General features: G+C 37.5%; 1 protein-coding gene across 2 annotated transcripts in view; it reads right to left on the bottom strand.

The window, feature by feature from the left end:
* Positions 1-2392: 2392 nt before the first annotated feature.
* The window catches only part of LOC123711588 (UDP-glucosyltransferase 2), a 29201-nt gene continuing 14582 nt past the window's right edge, over positions 2393-17011 (bottom strand). For both annotated transcript variants that reach the window (XM_045664201.1, XM_045664209.1), the window contains 5 exons: positions 5800-5939; positions 5106-5289; positions 4051-4548; positions 3251-3479; positions 2393-3091 (listed from right to left, as the gene is read on the bottom strand). In XM_045664201.1, the coding sequence (XP_045520157.1) occupies positions 2526-3091; positions 3251-3479; positions 4051-4548; positions 5106-5289; positions 5800-5939 (1617 nt within the window). In that variant the 3' untranslated portion in view covers positions 2393-2525. The remainder of the gene's footprint in view (positions 3092-3250; positions 3480-4050; positions 4549-5105; positions 5290-5799; positions 5940-17011) is intronic.

Here is a 17011-nt window from a genome sequence, read left to right as displayed (position 1 = left end):
AAAGGAATCCAATAATCGATAAGACTAAAACTAGCACTTACCATCAACGGTAGCGTATCTCACTCCAAACACTGGATCCTTCAATGATGAATCAAAAAAAATTAAATGCTTTATGGTATGCGGTATATATTTAGTGCGCCCGCGACAGCGGTTAAAATTTAACTCCCTTGCGCCAATACACCGGGACACATCTCCGGTTCGTGTGTCAAAGTCAAATCGACAATTGTCATACTTCTCTGATTGACACCGATTTAGCGCGAACACGTGCTGTACTAACTTATATATGTACATATATCTATATTTATATCTTTTTTAACAAAGCAAATGAAAGTATGAGAATCCTACAATATCCCTTAGAAACATATTTATTTATATAGATAAAATTATTTTAAAACAAATGTCAGCCAAAACAGGCCGCTTGTCATAAATAAACATAACATAAGAGGTTTTTCTTGTTTGTTAACGATAAAAGCTTTTAACGAACTCAATCAAACAACTATTTTCAGTGTGTGCGTATAATTTTATCAAATTCCAGTTGTTGTTCTATTAAGTGAATTAGATTAAGCCTTACGATTAACCACTTGGCATGTGTTTGGGTAAGATTAAGATTTTGAGATTTATATTTTGTGACATCCGTTTCTCTAATCCAATATATTTTTGACAGTTTATACTTAGCTTAGACTTCGTTATACCAAAACCTCTGGGAGACGCTAGTGATTTTTATGCTTATATCAAATATATATCATCGTTTATCAAATAAAATCCTGCCTATTGTATATCTTATGTAATATGTTTCAGACAACATAATGCGGTTCGCTGTTACCTCTGATTCACCAAGTAAAGTAAATCCAGAACCGGATTCAAATGGACAGGAAGCACCACCTAAAATTGAAATGTAATATTCTTGTCATAAATAAAATATTACTGTATAACAATATGTAATACATTCCTAAACAAAATGTAAATGTTACTTAAAAATAGATTGCAAATGATTTTTATTTTACAGTAATATTTACATACTACGTTTCTGTTCACGCTATTATTGTATACCTGTAGTAGTACCTATAGCAGTTCAGAGTGCAAAATTATGACTAGACATCGTAGTATTTACTTACAACTGGACCCAAAAAGTCTCTAGACGCAGGCGAACGCGCGCTTTAATATATATGTAACGTCTGTTCTGTTCTGTTGAGCTTCCATCGCGATTGCACGTTTTTTGTGACTTGTTTTCTTATTAGTTGAAAATGAGTGAATCTGAAGATTTGTACTAAAATAATTCACTCCACGACCATTCTCTAAGCTCTATCGATACAGGCTCACGACCTCACGCAACGCGCCTGGGCGCTTATGTTTTGAAGTCTTTATAAATTTAATGGCGCGTTGATCTGCGTAAACGTATACTTACGAACGTCTCTTAAATAACTCTAAATTAATAATATTTAATGACACTCCTGAAATCAAAGGAGCGAACTGACAAAACAACTCCGCCTCGCTTTTTAATCGCTAAGAACACATTATTATTGTTTTACCAAGTAAACCTGTGATATCAATAAAAAAATCAATTTTAGTACATTTTCCGGAAGAATCGTCCAACATGAATTTTCCTAAGTTCTCCTAACTTTCTCATAGTTTTGCGCCCATTGAACCACATCTAAATATTTGAGGGCTTAATGAAGGAAACATTACACATAAAAAATATTTCAACTTGGAAAAAATATTACGAGATAAAATTATATTTGAAATTTGACACAAATAAAAGGGAATTATTGCCTCTTTAGGCTTTTGTTCAACGGTTTTTAAACAAATCAATACTTTCTCTTCTGTATTTAAATTCCAGTATGTCAATGCAAATGTAATAAAATATTGGATAAATTATACATTTTTCTAAAATATTTCCTGTCTCTTAAGTCTGTGGAGGCGTTAATAGTATAAAAAATCGCCTGCTAATAATAGTGGCATTTAATTGTGTGATTCAACTTATTCAAAGTATGTATTCATTGTATAGTATGTAATATAACAATAATATAACCAATAAATTTCAACTAAAAAATAAATGAATAAGGGCCGGTTTCCTCACGTTGTTTTTCTTCACCGTTCGAGCAAATGTTAAATGCGCACATAGAAAAAAAGACCATTGATGCACAGCCAGGGATCTAACCTACAACCTCAGGTATGAGAGTTGCACGCTGAAGCCACTCGACCAACATTGCTCATGCATATTTTATCTTATTTATTGTTAATCCCATTTATACAATAGGAGCTTCTTCTAATAATTTTGTGCAAGTTATCTTTCTTTTTTACGAAAGTATGGGAATTAAGTGAAATGATAAAACATTTTAATTATAATTTTATTACAGCTATATTTACATCTGTTTAACATATCACACAATAATTGTACTCGCACAATTTTAACAAACATCACAAAGTAAATCTATCGAAAAATATAATGAACAATATCTTTAATAAAGTCTTATAATTTTGCGACAGCGTCCTATAAATTACAACAACGTAAGTAATCACAAAAATCACAACTTCTTCTTGGACTGATCGATCAACTTCTTTGATCTTTTTAAACCCGAAGTCTCCATCAACTGATTCATACGTTTACGCTGAACATAATCAGCTAACTTCTTAAAACCAGCTCGCACAATATACGATAAAACTAAAGAAGAGAATATTACAAAGGCAATGAATATAAAAAGAATATCAAGAGAGTAATATTGAATGAAGTTCAAATCCTTCGCTGGTGACTGCAAGTGATAAGCTCCCTTGTGCCTTATCACATATTCTGTCCAATAGATGGCTCGTTCCAAAGGCGACTCTTTCTGATCCCTTAAGAGAACTTGACGTTTCTTAACTTGATCCTTGTATTTGGGGTCATTGATGACCTCTGCGATGGCTTTGAACAATTTGTCAGCAGTTAGATATTGTAAGTCCAGTTTTTTGGCATAGCCGTCGACTTCAGCTTTCGCGGCGTTGGAGTCGTGATCACAGAAGATGGGAATGCTGACGATCGGTACTCCGTGGTAAACGGTTTCGAACATGCTGAGTAGACCTCCGTGCGTGATGAATGCCTTGATCTTTGGATGACCTGAAATTTATAACGATTTTTAGATGTTAATGTTTTAGATTTCAGTTTTAGTCGTGTTAAAATCTCTTGTTATATGTTTTTCTTTTTAAGTCCTTTGAACCAAATTTCAAAGTACAAAAATAAATACAGCGGATGACTTTGCTATTAACTTAAACTTGCCTAATAGATCTTGTTGGGGCAACCATTTATACAGCTTAACATTCGAGGGTATATCTGTCAAGTTCTGCTCTGCGTCCTGCTTCCACAGAACTCTTTGCGGGAGTCTTCCCAAAGCCTCAACCATCATTCTGTGTACCGTGAGTGGCATGTTGTCTGTTCTTACTGATGATCCCATAGATACGTAGACAAAACCTTCTTCACCGGAACCAGATATCCAATCTTCTAAATCCTGAAAGTAGGTATGAAAGTCAAGTAGGAGGAGCTTAGTTGTTGCTTAATTATTTGCATCATAGATATGTCTTACATAAACTAACGTTAAACGTAACGCTCAATTGTTATATTCATAATTAAGGCCATGAAAATCTCAAGTAGGCAAAGATGTTTCATATTGAAAAAAATTATATATTTGAATTTTCTAGAAAGATGTGAAATTGAAACTAGAAGTAGAAATTTGCAGTTCACACTTGCGTGTTGTTCCCACGAGAATGTAAGTGCATGCTCCTATTTCACCATGCCTACTGCTGATAGAGGACAAATCTTTGTCTTTTCATTATTTTTAGTACTAATTACTTAAGATGTCATATGGAACGTAGTGTAATAGTTTCAGCTCCTTACGAACATTTTGTAAAACAAAAAAACGGTTCTCCCCGTCCGTTCTTCTCTTGATTTGAGAACTGGCAGTAAATGTTAGAAGCATTTAATATGTATTTCTTTATTGAAGTTCATAAATCTTCATTGTGTTGCATAAATGATTGTGAAATTTGATTTTTTTTGAACACATTTGATATAGATTACCTTACCGCATTTAAGTTCTTCGGTTCTTTACAATGTATACACGCAACTTCAGCAACGTTCGGCAGATACGGCCGTGGATAGGACACGGAATAATGGCCATTCTGAAGTATGAAGCTAACATTCTTTCCCATATCGTACACATGAGGGATTTGCTGTCCAAAATGTCTCCTCAAAACACCTTGGAGTATTGTAACACTCACTGCATGTCCTACGAGAGCACCAACGTGCCAGAAGGTATTCCTGACACGGTCTATAAAATTCAGATTATCCGTAAACGATTTTGCAAATATTGGAGTAACGGAGTATGGAGCTGGAGATCCAGATATACTGGTAGGTCCGGAATAGAATCCAACAGTGTTGATATACATGAATGGTACTTTTTGCCGATACACAATACCTAAGGCACATTCAGGGTAAGCGCCATCGAGAATGATTAGATCGTATGTCCTTCCTGATCGAAGGAAAGATCTGGTTTCATAATCATTGAGAAACGCGTCGCATGCCTGAAAAAAAATAGAATTGTTCGATTAGGCAGGATAATTCTAAATAAAGCAAACAATACAAGGTCCATTACATTACATGTGGAACAGTCTGCTCGTCAGCATGATGCTGAGCCAGGGCCAATTAACAACCATAGCACACACGCATTACACTTAAAACATACCTTGTTGTTTAAAAGAATTCCATTTTTTATTATTGTGATTTTGTGTGTGTGTTTGTTTTGTTAGTAATAAATTTTATGTCTATGGATATGTCTACAGATGGACGTGACACATTGGTGATTTTAGGAGTAGTTATTAATAACTGAGCAGTGTTAGCCTAGTGGCTTCAACGTGCGACTTTCATCCCTGAGGTCGTAAGTTCGAACCCCGGCTGTGCACCAATGGACCCAAAAAGTCGACGGTGTGCATCAGGCACAGAAGGCTGATCACCTACTTGCCTATTTGATTAACAAATGATCATGAAACAGATACAGAAATCGGAGGCCCAGACCTGAAAAGGTTGCAGCGTCATTGGTTTATTTATTTATTAATAATTGTTAATCTATAAAAATACCTACCTCATATCCAAATCTCACAATATCCTTATACGGCAGTGGTTCCTCACCCCTCAACCTGGCTCCCACTAGGTCCAAAGACATATAACTTCTGATAAAGGAAGCCAAACCTTCGGGGGCTATCTCTTCTAAGCCTTTGAGGTGGAAGTCTGGTTGGAACGCACTAATCAAGGTTATGTTGTGACCTCTGAAAAAAAATTTTCTAATTTGTAAACTAAATTCGAAAATCTCGATGTATAGAATGCTTTACTCAGCAAGTCTTGCGTTAATTAATGTAATAAATTCTATTTTATGGTAATTGCGTAGATAGACAATGTTTCTTGCTTCATTAGAAAATTATATATTATTTTATCAATATCTTTGCAAGAAAGTTTTCGATGTTTAAAACACGGTTGTGCGATTACCTTTTAATTCAACTGAATTATTTTTATCTAACGCTAGAATCTGAATTACAACAAGGATAATTCCATAAAATCAAATGCTTTACGTTACTCCTAATACTGCTGTTACACATCATGTGTGAACTAACAAAATATCTTGAAATACCAGAACTTGCTATCTTGACTTACAAAATATCGCCGGTCTATACGGTTAGATGCCACAAACACGTCAAACTTATGCCTGTGGGTGAAATATACCTGGATTCAGTTACATAGTTCTGAATTGCTTGAATGTTAGGTATTTAAGAATAAATCACCTTCTAATAAGCCCTCTGGCGAGTTCCCAAAACGGTATTTTATGTGACTTTGTTCCTCCCATTGTGATCATTAATATATCGCTTCCACACGCTGACGCAGCAAGTAAAATCGGCAGACAGAGAATTGGCCATCGCGTCCCCTGAAACAAATATTGTCGCCTTATATTTGTCGTTACAACTCTCTGACAAACGTAGGTAATTCAGCAAAAAATGTGTTGAAATGTTAACAAAATTCCAGAATGTGGTCTGGTTAAAGATTTCTCTCTTAGTTATCTAGTTTCTAAACCTATACTGAAATGGAACTATTGGAATCAACAATAGTTTAAAATGAATTATGTAGAAATGTTAGTAAAGTTTTCACACAAAAACTACTGGACAGATTTCAAAAAATCTTTCAGCATTAGAAAGCTGCATCTTCACTGACTGACATTTATATAGGTTATATACATTTAAAAAGGGATCCCAAACAAAAATGCAATAATATAACCCAGGGTGTGAAAAAATTATCCAGAAAAAAACTGAATCTTAAAAGACTTTCCACTACGAGGTCGGTATCTACACGAGTGGAACCCCGGGTATTGCTAATGTATAATAAAGTATATTACTAGATTTATTTCTTTTAATTACAAATTATAACTTCTTTGTGGATCTAGTAACTAAAATGCAATTACGGAATTTTGGTAACTTTACTTAATAAACAAAACACAAATGAAATGTTTCTAGTTCGATTCATGCAGTGGTGTTGCTTAATAAGTTGTCGATTGTCAATATTTATCACGATAAGTTAGCGATAAATGATGAATGTACGAAGTAAGAATATAATACATAACTGACATTATATGTATGGAGGTTAGCTTTTTGGTTTTTACAATTTTAAAACAGTTTGGAAATCAACAGAACACACGTAGATTTGTTAAAGCTAGCGTCTGTAATAGAAGTTGTTGCTTAAAACTTAATCACGTTTATTAACTAAAGGAAATTGTACTTTGTACCCACAACAAATGTAACATGTGGGCTCACTCTGCACATCGTACTTGGAAAGTTGTTCAGATTAATACCAGCAGCTGAGTCCATCGTTCACCACTGAAATATTTCCGAACCAATTCGACTTAGGGTCCTTCAAGAATGAGCGTACCAATACTTAAAAGGCAGGCAACGCCCTGACAAGCTTTCCAATCACAGATTAGGGTAAAAACCGCCTTCACCGGGGAAGGCGAGGACCTTTACTTCGCACTTCGCTCACTCCAGTGAGCTTCCGTCCTGCCCTTCAGGCGATTGACCGCCCCGCGACGGCCCAAGCCGAGGTTCGAGTCTCACAGGAGACGCCCTTGCGCTAGCCGCGGGATAAAACGCCATTCTGGCCGAGCTACGCTCGCCAAAACAGCCCGAGCTGAGCTGTAAAGGCTCTTAAGGCCAACAGCGAGATTCCATTCATAAAAAAAGACAAGCTTTCAGGTATGTGAGTATCCATGGGCACTTAACATTAGGTGAGCCTCCTGCCCGTTTGGCTCCTATTACATTTAAAAAAATGTTCATCAACAAATGAATCTTCAGATTTATGTTAAGGGTTTTATTGGTGACCTCTGCCGGCGTTAAAAAGATTTCTACTCCGCCAATATTTTGACCTAAGACAATTAGGCGTCAAATATTCTATCTGTGCTAGGGGGTAAGATAAGATTACAGTATTTGCTGTAGATAAAAGGCCAGTGTTCTAATCATCTGAATAATTATTATACGTATACAAGCTGACCCGGCAAACGTTTTTTTTGCCATGTAAATAATTTCTAGAGAATTTCTATTGTAGAAAAAAAATGGTGATAGTAGAGTGAAAATTTAGGGTTGTATGTATTTTTTAACAACGAGCAGTGTTGGCCTAGTGGCTTCAGCGTGCGCCTCTCATCCCTGAGGTCGTAGTTTCGACCCCCGGCTGTGCACCAATGGACTTTCTTTCTATGTGCGCATTTAACATTAGCTCCAACGGTGAAGGAAAACATCGCGAGGAATCGGGCTTGCCGTCGACCCAAAAAGTTGACGGCGTGCGTCTGGCACAGGAGGCTGATCACCCACTTGCCCATTCGATTAACAAATGATCATGAAACAGATACAGAAATCTGAGGCCCAGACCTAAAAAGGTTGTAGCGCCATTGATTTATTTATTTTTTAATGCCACATGAAAAAATCCACTCCAAATTTTTGGTGTGTACACCCCTTATCACTTAGGGTTTTGAAATATAAATAGTAGCCGATTCTCACTACTACGACTTACTGAATATGCATAAACAATTTCATAGGAATTGGTCGAACCGTTTCGGAGTATGGGAACTAACATTGTGACACGATAATTTTATATATAGAGATATCACTGTACGAGATTTTTAACTTTAAATATTATTTACAGCTAATAGTGTGTGTTCCAAAATTTTAAAAGAAATTTTGTAAATCATTGTGGTTATATAACAAATTTACGGCAGTACTTACTAACAAAAACCTAGTACACACATTTCACATATTTTTTAGTAATAAAATAAGAAATATCTGTATGATGACAACAAACGGTCAAGTTTATTCAGTGCCGTGGGAAAGGGTCATTGTATTTAATGTTTTTACGAATACTAACAAAATTTTCATAAAATATACCACGCTTTTAAAGATTTAATATGAATCTAAAATTTTATTCGTGAATTTTAATTATAGCGGGGTTATAAAATGAAAATGTAATGTTATGTTAGCTTTATATTATGTACTATAAGTAATAAAATAAATGATACATATTTTATATACATGATACAACCGTACGTTATTTGAAATTAACAATCTTGTTAAATGACCCCAAATTAATTCCGAGTGCTATCAAGGTCTCAGAAAGTTGTTAACCCCGAGAAAGGAAACATACGGAAACATTTTGGGAACATTGCAACCCCGAAGACATTGTGTAGTTGAAGGTCTTTACGAAAAGGCTGAAGACTGGTATTTTATAAAATAATATAATGTTGTGATTTTTACTAAGCCAACAACGACTGTCCTGAAAATCACCTTGAATCACTTGAATAGATGTTCATAAATTGTGGTTTTTTATTCTTTATGATATACAACCCAGAAACAGCTTCTTTACATTCTTTGTCTTCTTCTATTTTAATTTTTCTCCTGTTTAATATTTATTATATTTGTCAGTTATTATATATTATATATGTTCGATTGTTTTTTATTGCGAAATGTCGTCGATATTTGTCGTAAAGAAATAAATGTCCTTAATTCCTGTCATATGACTCAGTTGTTTTCAACAGTGTCTTTTACATTTTATAATACCAGTATTATCTACAAACCAACAAAACCGCAAATTGTTTTTGTACAATTATTTTTGATAACATTCACTATATGGCCTTGTAGGAAAATGAGTTTCATAAACGCAATTAAAACAGATAATACACACGATAACCTATTTGACAACTTTGCTGTGAATATATACTTTAATTCTAGATGACAATATCTACCCCCATACATTAATCGTAATCACTAAGTAAGAAAAATAAATATTTACTATCAGGGTTACTAGACAAAACATTTCAGGCTACAAATAATTTTAGAAGTGTCACGTGACCAAGCGCAATCCATAGATTAAACAAAATGCTGTACATACAATATATCGATCGCTATTTTGTTAAGAATATAAGTATACATATAAGAATATGTACATTCTTACACACAAACGGGAACTTCTGCGTTGCACATATAGAAATACTTGTGATACAACTATTTATTGTTTGTAAACACAGATTAGCATAAGAATAGATGCGCGTGATACAATACAATAGAGGACATTATCGCCATGTTGGGACGACCACCGCTAAATTCGTCACGTGTAAATCCATACAATGAAACACGAGACTCAATAATATGTAATAAAAATCTTGAGGAAAACTCTGCGCGTCCAATTGGTCCAGGAATTGAATATTTTTTTACAAGAATGCATGTAATAAGGACCAGAATTCGCGTCTGTATGAAATTATCAAAAACGAACGAAAGCGATAAGAAAACAAAGAGTAAAAGAACACAAAAACTATTTTTTAAATTGTTTGACTGTATCTATATGCAAAAAAATATAAAGCGCAAATATCAAGAAAATTAACAAAATAATTTTTTCACTCAGTCTCCAGAGGGATTTTTGATTTTTACCATAAGTAGGGGCATCCATGAAGCTCCAAATTCGTACATAGTGCAGATTGGTATAATTCGTTATCACTAAGTCAAATCACTGAAAAAAACTATATTAATGTCTCTCCCTCTGTCTTCACTGTTGTCTGAGCGTCGTGACCGCAATGAAACATCTAGAGCGGACACTGTTACCACAGGTTTCTGTCCAGCGCCGCTCTTATCACAGTTTTGAGGACTATGAGTGTTTAACTTGATCAGTCCATTTGGTTGGTGAAGAGCTACGCGATCTTTTGCCTTCTGTGTTACCAACCACGATCAGTGTCACCAAGTTCTCATCTTTTTTGCGCATTATATGGCCTGATTATGATATAATTCGTTGACTGCATGGTGTAGACAGGCGAGTCCGTATGCGGAGTTGAGTTCAACATCATTGTATTGAGTGCGGTATTAAAGTAAAGATATATACAAGTTAAAATCAAATGGTTAAGTAAATGTTACTGTACTGATTTTAAATACTAATTATTATCTAATTAATTGCAATGAAGTCCGTTAAAGTTGTTTCATAGAACAGGTATACTCACAATCACGCAATCAGGAAGATGTGTAACTTGACTTTTAACTCAATAAAAGCTAGTCGGAGGCCTCCAAGGAAATAACATAAAGTAAAAATATAAAGAAGAAAATATTCATGTTTTTCTTTTTTGACGTTCATAAGTGTACATTTTGTTACCTATATTAATAAATGATTTTGACTTTGAAAGGTCTAGTAGAGAATAGTAACGTTCGTTTGTTTCTACGTTTTAATATTAGTATTGTACGAGCCAAGACTCTCAGGTTTTCTTAGTTTTATACGCGTGACGATTTCCTAAATCGGAGTTACGCACCGACAGTATAGCTGACTATACTTATATACGCAGGCACTCTCTTCAACATTACATTACATTAATTTAGCATTCGTTTCATAGAAATTAGCATTTAATTATATGTATTTATACTACGAGTGACTAATTAATGAATAGTAAAAATTATATCCTCTATTATTTAAAGAATCCCAACCATCATAATTGCCTGGGTCAACCGAACATTTTGGTCCTTCAAGTCGGATGCAATTATGCCTGGAAGTGTATATACGCGCTCAGACTGTAAAAGTATATTATTTTAAACACAACACTGACACAAATTTTTGCTCATGTTTTATGCGTAATCTATGGCAAAGTAATTCTGCAATTATTCTACTTTTAAAGATTTAGAATTTCATGACCAACCTTTACCCAGTCATTACCTACTCAAAACGAATACCGGGAATTAATCAAGAACTAAATATTTAATTAAATATATTAATAAGTCACCGATGCAGTACACTACTACGTTTATTTTTAAACACATTATCAAGGTTATTTATAAAAACTGACGCCAACATGTAAGTCAACAATAACAAAACCTTTAATCAGAATATCGTAGGGAATTCTTTAATAATAAGAATTTCATTTGTGTAATCCGTTTATATACAATATTTTATCAGCTGAAATCGGGATTTGATTTCATAGCTTTATTATTTTAGGCATTTTGATTTAAATCGTTGTTTTGATATCATTTGAATATTATAATAGGTTGGAATTTCTAAGATATGCTTTTGTGATGGCAGACACCAGAAATTAAATTAACCTATTCACAGACTGTTGGAATATATTTATAATATGATATCTTTATATTAGCTATAGTTTTATATAACGGCCGGCAACTCACCAACTATAAATGGGTGTCTATAGACGATAACTGCCCTTATTGGGCATCCTGTAGGCTTGTTTGCCCCCATATTCTTAAAAAAAAACGTTATTGTTGTTGGTCACCTTTATCAATTGTCAAATTTCTATTAAAAGAAGCACTTTCAAACGCCTCGTGTAGTCTAGCACTGCTTCTAGTGTAATCCAAGAAAATGAACATTAATTTTATTAATTTGAACATACGTATATTAGATGTTTATAGTTATTGTATAATAGTATTTGAATGTTGTGCTTTCTACTCTCGTGTAAGTTTGATAAAATAATAATGTTTAACTGCACTGTGGTGGCGTGAGTTCAAGGCCTTTAGACATTTAACTAATATCCTGAAAAATTGATTTCAAAACTGTCAATTAGACGTTTCGGATGAGCCGAACGTTGAATCATTAACCATCAAGAACGGACCACAGGTGAAAATGCGCGATAAATACAAAAAAACGTTGTTAAATAAAAAATATGTTTTTTACTTTTCATTTATAACGAATGAAAATTTTGCACTAATACAGTCAAAACCGTTTATGACGACATCGTTTAGAACATACCGGTGATATTGACCAAAATCAAAGCTCCCGGCGGGTAAAAGTGTTAGGTACTTAATAACAACGTCTTCGGCTGTTACGACTATCGGTTTTTACGACCAAATATTAGTAGTCCCTTCGATGTCGTTAAAACAGAGTTTGACTGTAATAGTAACGTTATCACATTTTTACGTCAAAAACATCGAAGATCGTGTTTAATAATTAAAACAATTAACTTCTTCGGTAACCCTAGAAGCGGTATATCATTTTTGTTTTCGTAATCAACTATAAAAGCATAGCATAATGTGTTACGTTATGTTATATAACGCAATTGTTATTAGGAAAAGATAACATATGGCGTAGCGATGTGTTTACCTTTCTTTTCCGTCACCGTTACAAGTTACACGACTTCGCGATTTCTTTACAAATTTACTATAAATTACGAATTTTTCTCCAACACATTTAAGCATACATAAATTCACAAGAAATAACTTTTTTAAATGTAAGAGGTCGAAAAACATTTCCCAGATCTGGTCAAATTTCATATATCAATATGAATTTGTAAAATATTTCATATTTTATCGCTATTTGGGTGTTTTGAGTTGTACAAGTTTTTTGGTAAATATACCAATATCAGGATAAAATATCAATTATGAAAGACTTTATTATATTTAGTTAAATTTAATTTTGAATCACATTCCTATTTTAAATATTCGAATTGTATTTTGAGTATTATTTTAAGGTTTATTGACAATTAGAAGCCACCAAACAATAAACTTGACGCTGCCAACTGTCACTTGAAACGCACAGATAAAATTAAGGTTATAAGTCCAAACACTGACTGTCGTAAACCTCCAACCGGTTACTCGCTGAACAACATTGCCGGGAATTCCGATTTTTGTGTACGTAGTTAATATTTACTATGATTTTTGGTGTACATAAGCTCAAATAAAGTCTTTCAAATTGTTATTTTTTTACTTAGAGGTATTATCATGTCAAAGACTCTTACACTTTTTTTAAATAGAATGACTTAATTTTATGGAGAGGTATAGGCTGGAAGGTGTTTATATCTGCCTTATGATATGGATCAGGGCAGTGTTAGCCTAGTGGCTTCAGCGTGCGACTCTCATCCCTGAGATCGTAGCTTCGATACCCGTCTGTGCACCAATGGATTTTCTTTCTATGTGCGCATTTAACATTAGCTCGAACGGTGAAGGAAAATATCGTGAGGAAATCGGTTTGCCTTAGACCCAAAAAGTCGACGGTGTGTGCCAGGCACAGAAGGCTGATCACCTACTTGCCAGTGTACAATTCACAAACGATCATGAAACAAAAACAGAAATCAGAGGCCCAGACCTAAAAGGTTGTAGTGCCATTGATTTTTTACTTTTTTTATTTTTTATCATATGGATATGGATGCATAGATATAAAAAATGAAATAACTTTGTCTTTGGAAACCATCACGTGAATTCTCGATTCTCAAAGCTATTCAACTTCTTGACACCATGGGCTTAGCGAGAAGATTGAATTAGTGTTAGTCCACGTTAGTTAAGTGCTAAATTTTCACCTACCACTGTAGGTGAAAATAAATACTACACAAGAACAGTGTTTTCCCCTTGATAAAGAATATAGTTTTATTGAACACTTTCTTATGCTAAATATCCTTCTTAGTAAGGTCAGACTTAAATTACTTATTAGTCTAAAGTTAGGCTGGTAAGTAACACAGGCTGCCCTTCGTATTCTGGGGTGGGCAAAAACTGCTCAAAAAACTATAAGTTTCGATCTCGGGGCAAACGGAAGAATTTACCGAAGGCATCCCCTTCCACGCTCTCAGTGGACTTTACCAATGTTAGGGGGCTCAACTCTAATCTTAACGCGGTTCACTTTCACCTCGAAACTGCGAAGCCGGCCTTATTCTTCCTTACTGAGACTCAGATATCCTTCCCGGCTGATACTTCCTACCTCTCCTACCCGGGGTACAAATTGGAACATTCATTTGTGCCGCGGGCGGGAGTTTGCGTGTACGTCAGAGAGGATATCTGTTCTCGTCGCCTCGGGTCGCTTGAAGGAAGGGACCTATCTAGCCTCTGGCTGCGCGTAGACTGCGATGACCATCCGCGATTCTACGCATGCCTGTATAGGTCCCATAGCGGAAATACCGAAACTGAGCGACTCATTGAGCACATCCAAATGGCTACAGATTCCCTGCTCGAAGGGGTTCCTACCGCTGAAATCGTGATACTTGGCGATTTTAACGCTCACCATGCCGATTGGCTCGGTTCGGAAACCACCGATCACGCGGGAAGATCCTTTCACGACTTTGCTTTAGCTTACGACCTGTCACAAATGGTCCCTGCGATTACGCGAATACCAGATGTGGATGGTCATAAACCCTCTTTGTTGGACCTTCTGCTGACCTCACATCCGGAGACCTATCAAGTCTCTGTTGACCCGCCATTGGGTTCATCGGATCATTGTGTGGTCCGGAGTACTGTGCCTACTACGCGCCCTCCTCGGCCCCGTTTTTCGGGTTGTCGTCGTATTTGGCACTATCGGTCAGCAGATTGGGATGGGATGCGGTCTTTCTTTGCGTCCTACCCTTGGGGGCCTATGTGCTTTTCGTCGGAAGCTCCAGATTCCGTCGCTGCCTCTGTCGCCGAAGTGGTTCTGCAGGGCATGGAACTTTTTATTCCATTCTCTGCGGTGCCGATCGGTGGCAGGTCACAGCCCTGGTTTAAGCGTTCTTGCAAGGCGGCATCGCGTCGAAAGCGAGAATGCTTTAATGCATGGGCGGAAGCGGCGATATCTCGTGATGCCAATACCAGCGAACATAAAAAAGCATATAACTCAGCCTCCAGGTCCTTCAAACGGGAAATCGCTAAGGAAAAGTCAGAGCACATCGCCAGAATTGGCGAGAGATTGGCCCAACTCCCTTCTGGGACCCGAGCCTTCTGGTCTCTCGCCAAAGCTGTACAAGGGAATTTTTGTCAGCCATCGATACCACCGCTGCACAGAGAGGATGACTCGCTCGCCCACACTGCGAAGGAGAAGGCCGACCTCTTGGGCTGTCTCTTTGCGTCCAACTCGACTTTGGATGACCGGGGGAGATCACCACCGGCGATTTCGCGGTGTGATAACTCAATGCCGGAAATCACATTCCAGCAACGTGCTGTTCGCAGAGCACTATCTTCCTTGGACATTCATAAGTCGAGCGGGCCGGATGGTATCCCTCCAATTGTGCTGCGTACATGTGCTCCTGAGTTGGCTCCGGTCCTGATGCGCCTTTTCCGGTACCTGTACTCGCTCGGCACTGTCCCGAAGTGCTGGAAGACCGCTTCGATACATCCGATCCCTAAAAAAGGCGATCGCACTGATCCATCCAACTATCGCCCAATCGCAATAACCTCCTTGTTCTCCAAAATAATGGAATCCATTATTAATGGCCAGCTCTTGAGTTATCTAGAGGGCCACCAGCTGATTAGCGATTATCAGTACGGCTTTCGTCGTGGTCGTTCAGCTGGTGACCTTCTAGTATACCTTACTCATAGATGGGCAGAGGCAATTGAGTCCAAGGGGGAGGCACTAGCGGTTAGTTTGGACATAGCGAAAGCCTTCGATCGGGTGTGGCACAAAGCACTGCTCTCGAAGCTACCAGCCTACGGGCTTCCTGAGAAATTATGCGACTGGATCTCCAGCTTTCTAGCCGATCGGAGCATCAAGGTCGTCGTCGACGGAGCATGTTCCGACCTTAAACCCGTGAATGCTGGGGTCCCACAAGGCTGTGTTCTGTCCCCGATCCTGTTTCTTCTGCATATCAATGACATGTTGCAACTTAGCAACATTCATGGCTATGCGGACGACAGCACTGGGGATACTCTTTACACTGGCCGGGCAGGTATTTCTCGGGCAGTTGTCGATGAGTACCGGAACAAACTTGTGTCTGAAGTCGAAACTCTTTTACGTGGAGTCTCGGACTGGGGTAGACTAAACCTAGTCCAATTTAACCCCAAGAAGACACAAGTTTGCGCGTTTTCCGCGAAAAAAATACCCTTTGTCGCTACTCCTCTTTTCGAAAACACTCTTCTTGAAGCCACAGCCAGCATCGGAATACTTGGCGTTGACATATCGAACGACGTTCAGTTTCGCGGTCATTTGGAGGGAAAGGCTAAATTAGCCTCCAAAAAGCTTGGTGTGCTCAGCAAGGCGAGACGGTACTTCACTCCGGGCCACCGCTTGCAACTCTATAAAGCGCAAATACGGCCCCACATGGAATACTGTTCTCACCTCTGGGCGGGGGCTCCCCAGTACCAGCTCCTTCCACTTGACCGTATCCAACGAAGAGCGGTTCGAATCGTCGATGACCAATCCCTCTCCGAGCGGCTCGATCCTTTGGCGTTGCGTAGAGATGTGGGGTCACTCTGCATCTTCTACCGCATTTACCATGGAGAGTGTTCAGAGGAGTTGTTCGGATTAATACCTGCAGCTGAGTTTCAGCATCGGACGTCGAGGCAAAATACAAAATTCCACCCGTATCACCTCGACGTCCGACGTTCCACGACTGAGCGTTTCTCAAGGCAATTTTTGCCGCGCACCACCGCTATGTGGAACCAGCTGCCCACTGAAGTATTTCCGAACCAATTCGACTTAGGGTCCTTCAAGAAAAGAGCGTACAAATTCTTAAAAGGCCGGCAACGCACTCGCGAGCCCTCTGGCATTGAGAGTGTCCATGGGCGGCGGTATCACTTAACATCAGGTGAGCCT

The sequence above is a fragment of the Pieris brassicae genome, chromosome 1 (assembly GCF_905147105.1).
Source record: "Pieris brassicae chromosome 1, ilPieBrab1.1, whole genome shotgun sequence".
NCBI lineage: Eukaryota > Metazoa > Arthropoda > Insecta > Lepidoptera > Pieridae > Pieris > Pieris brassicae.
This window is presented reverse-complemented; position numbering and strand designations above follow the sequence as displayed.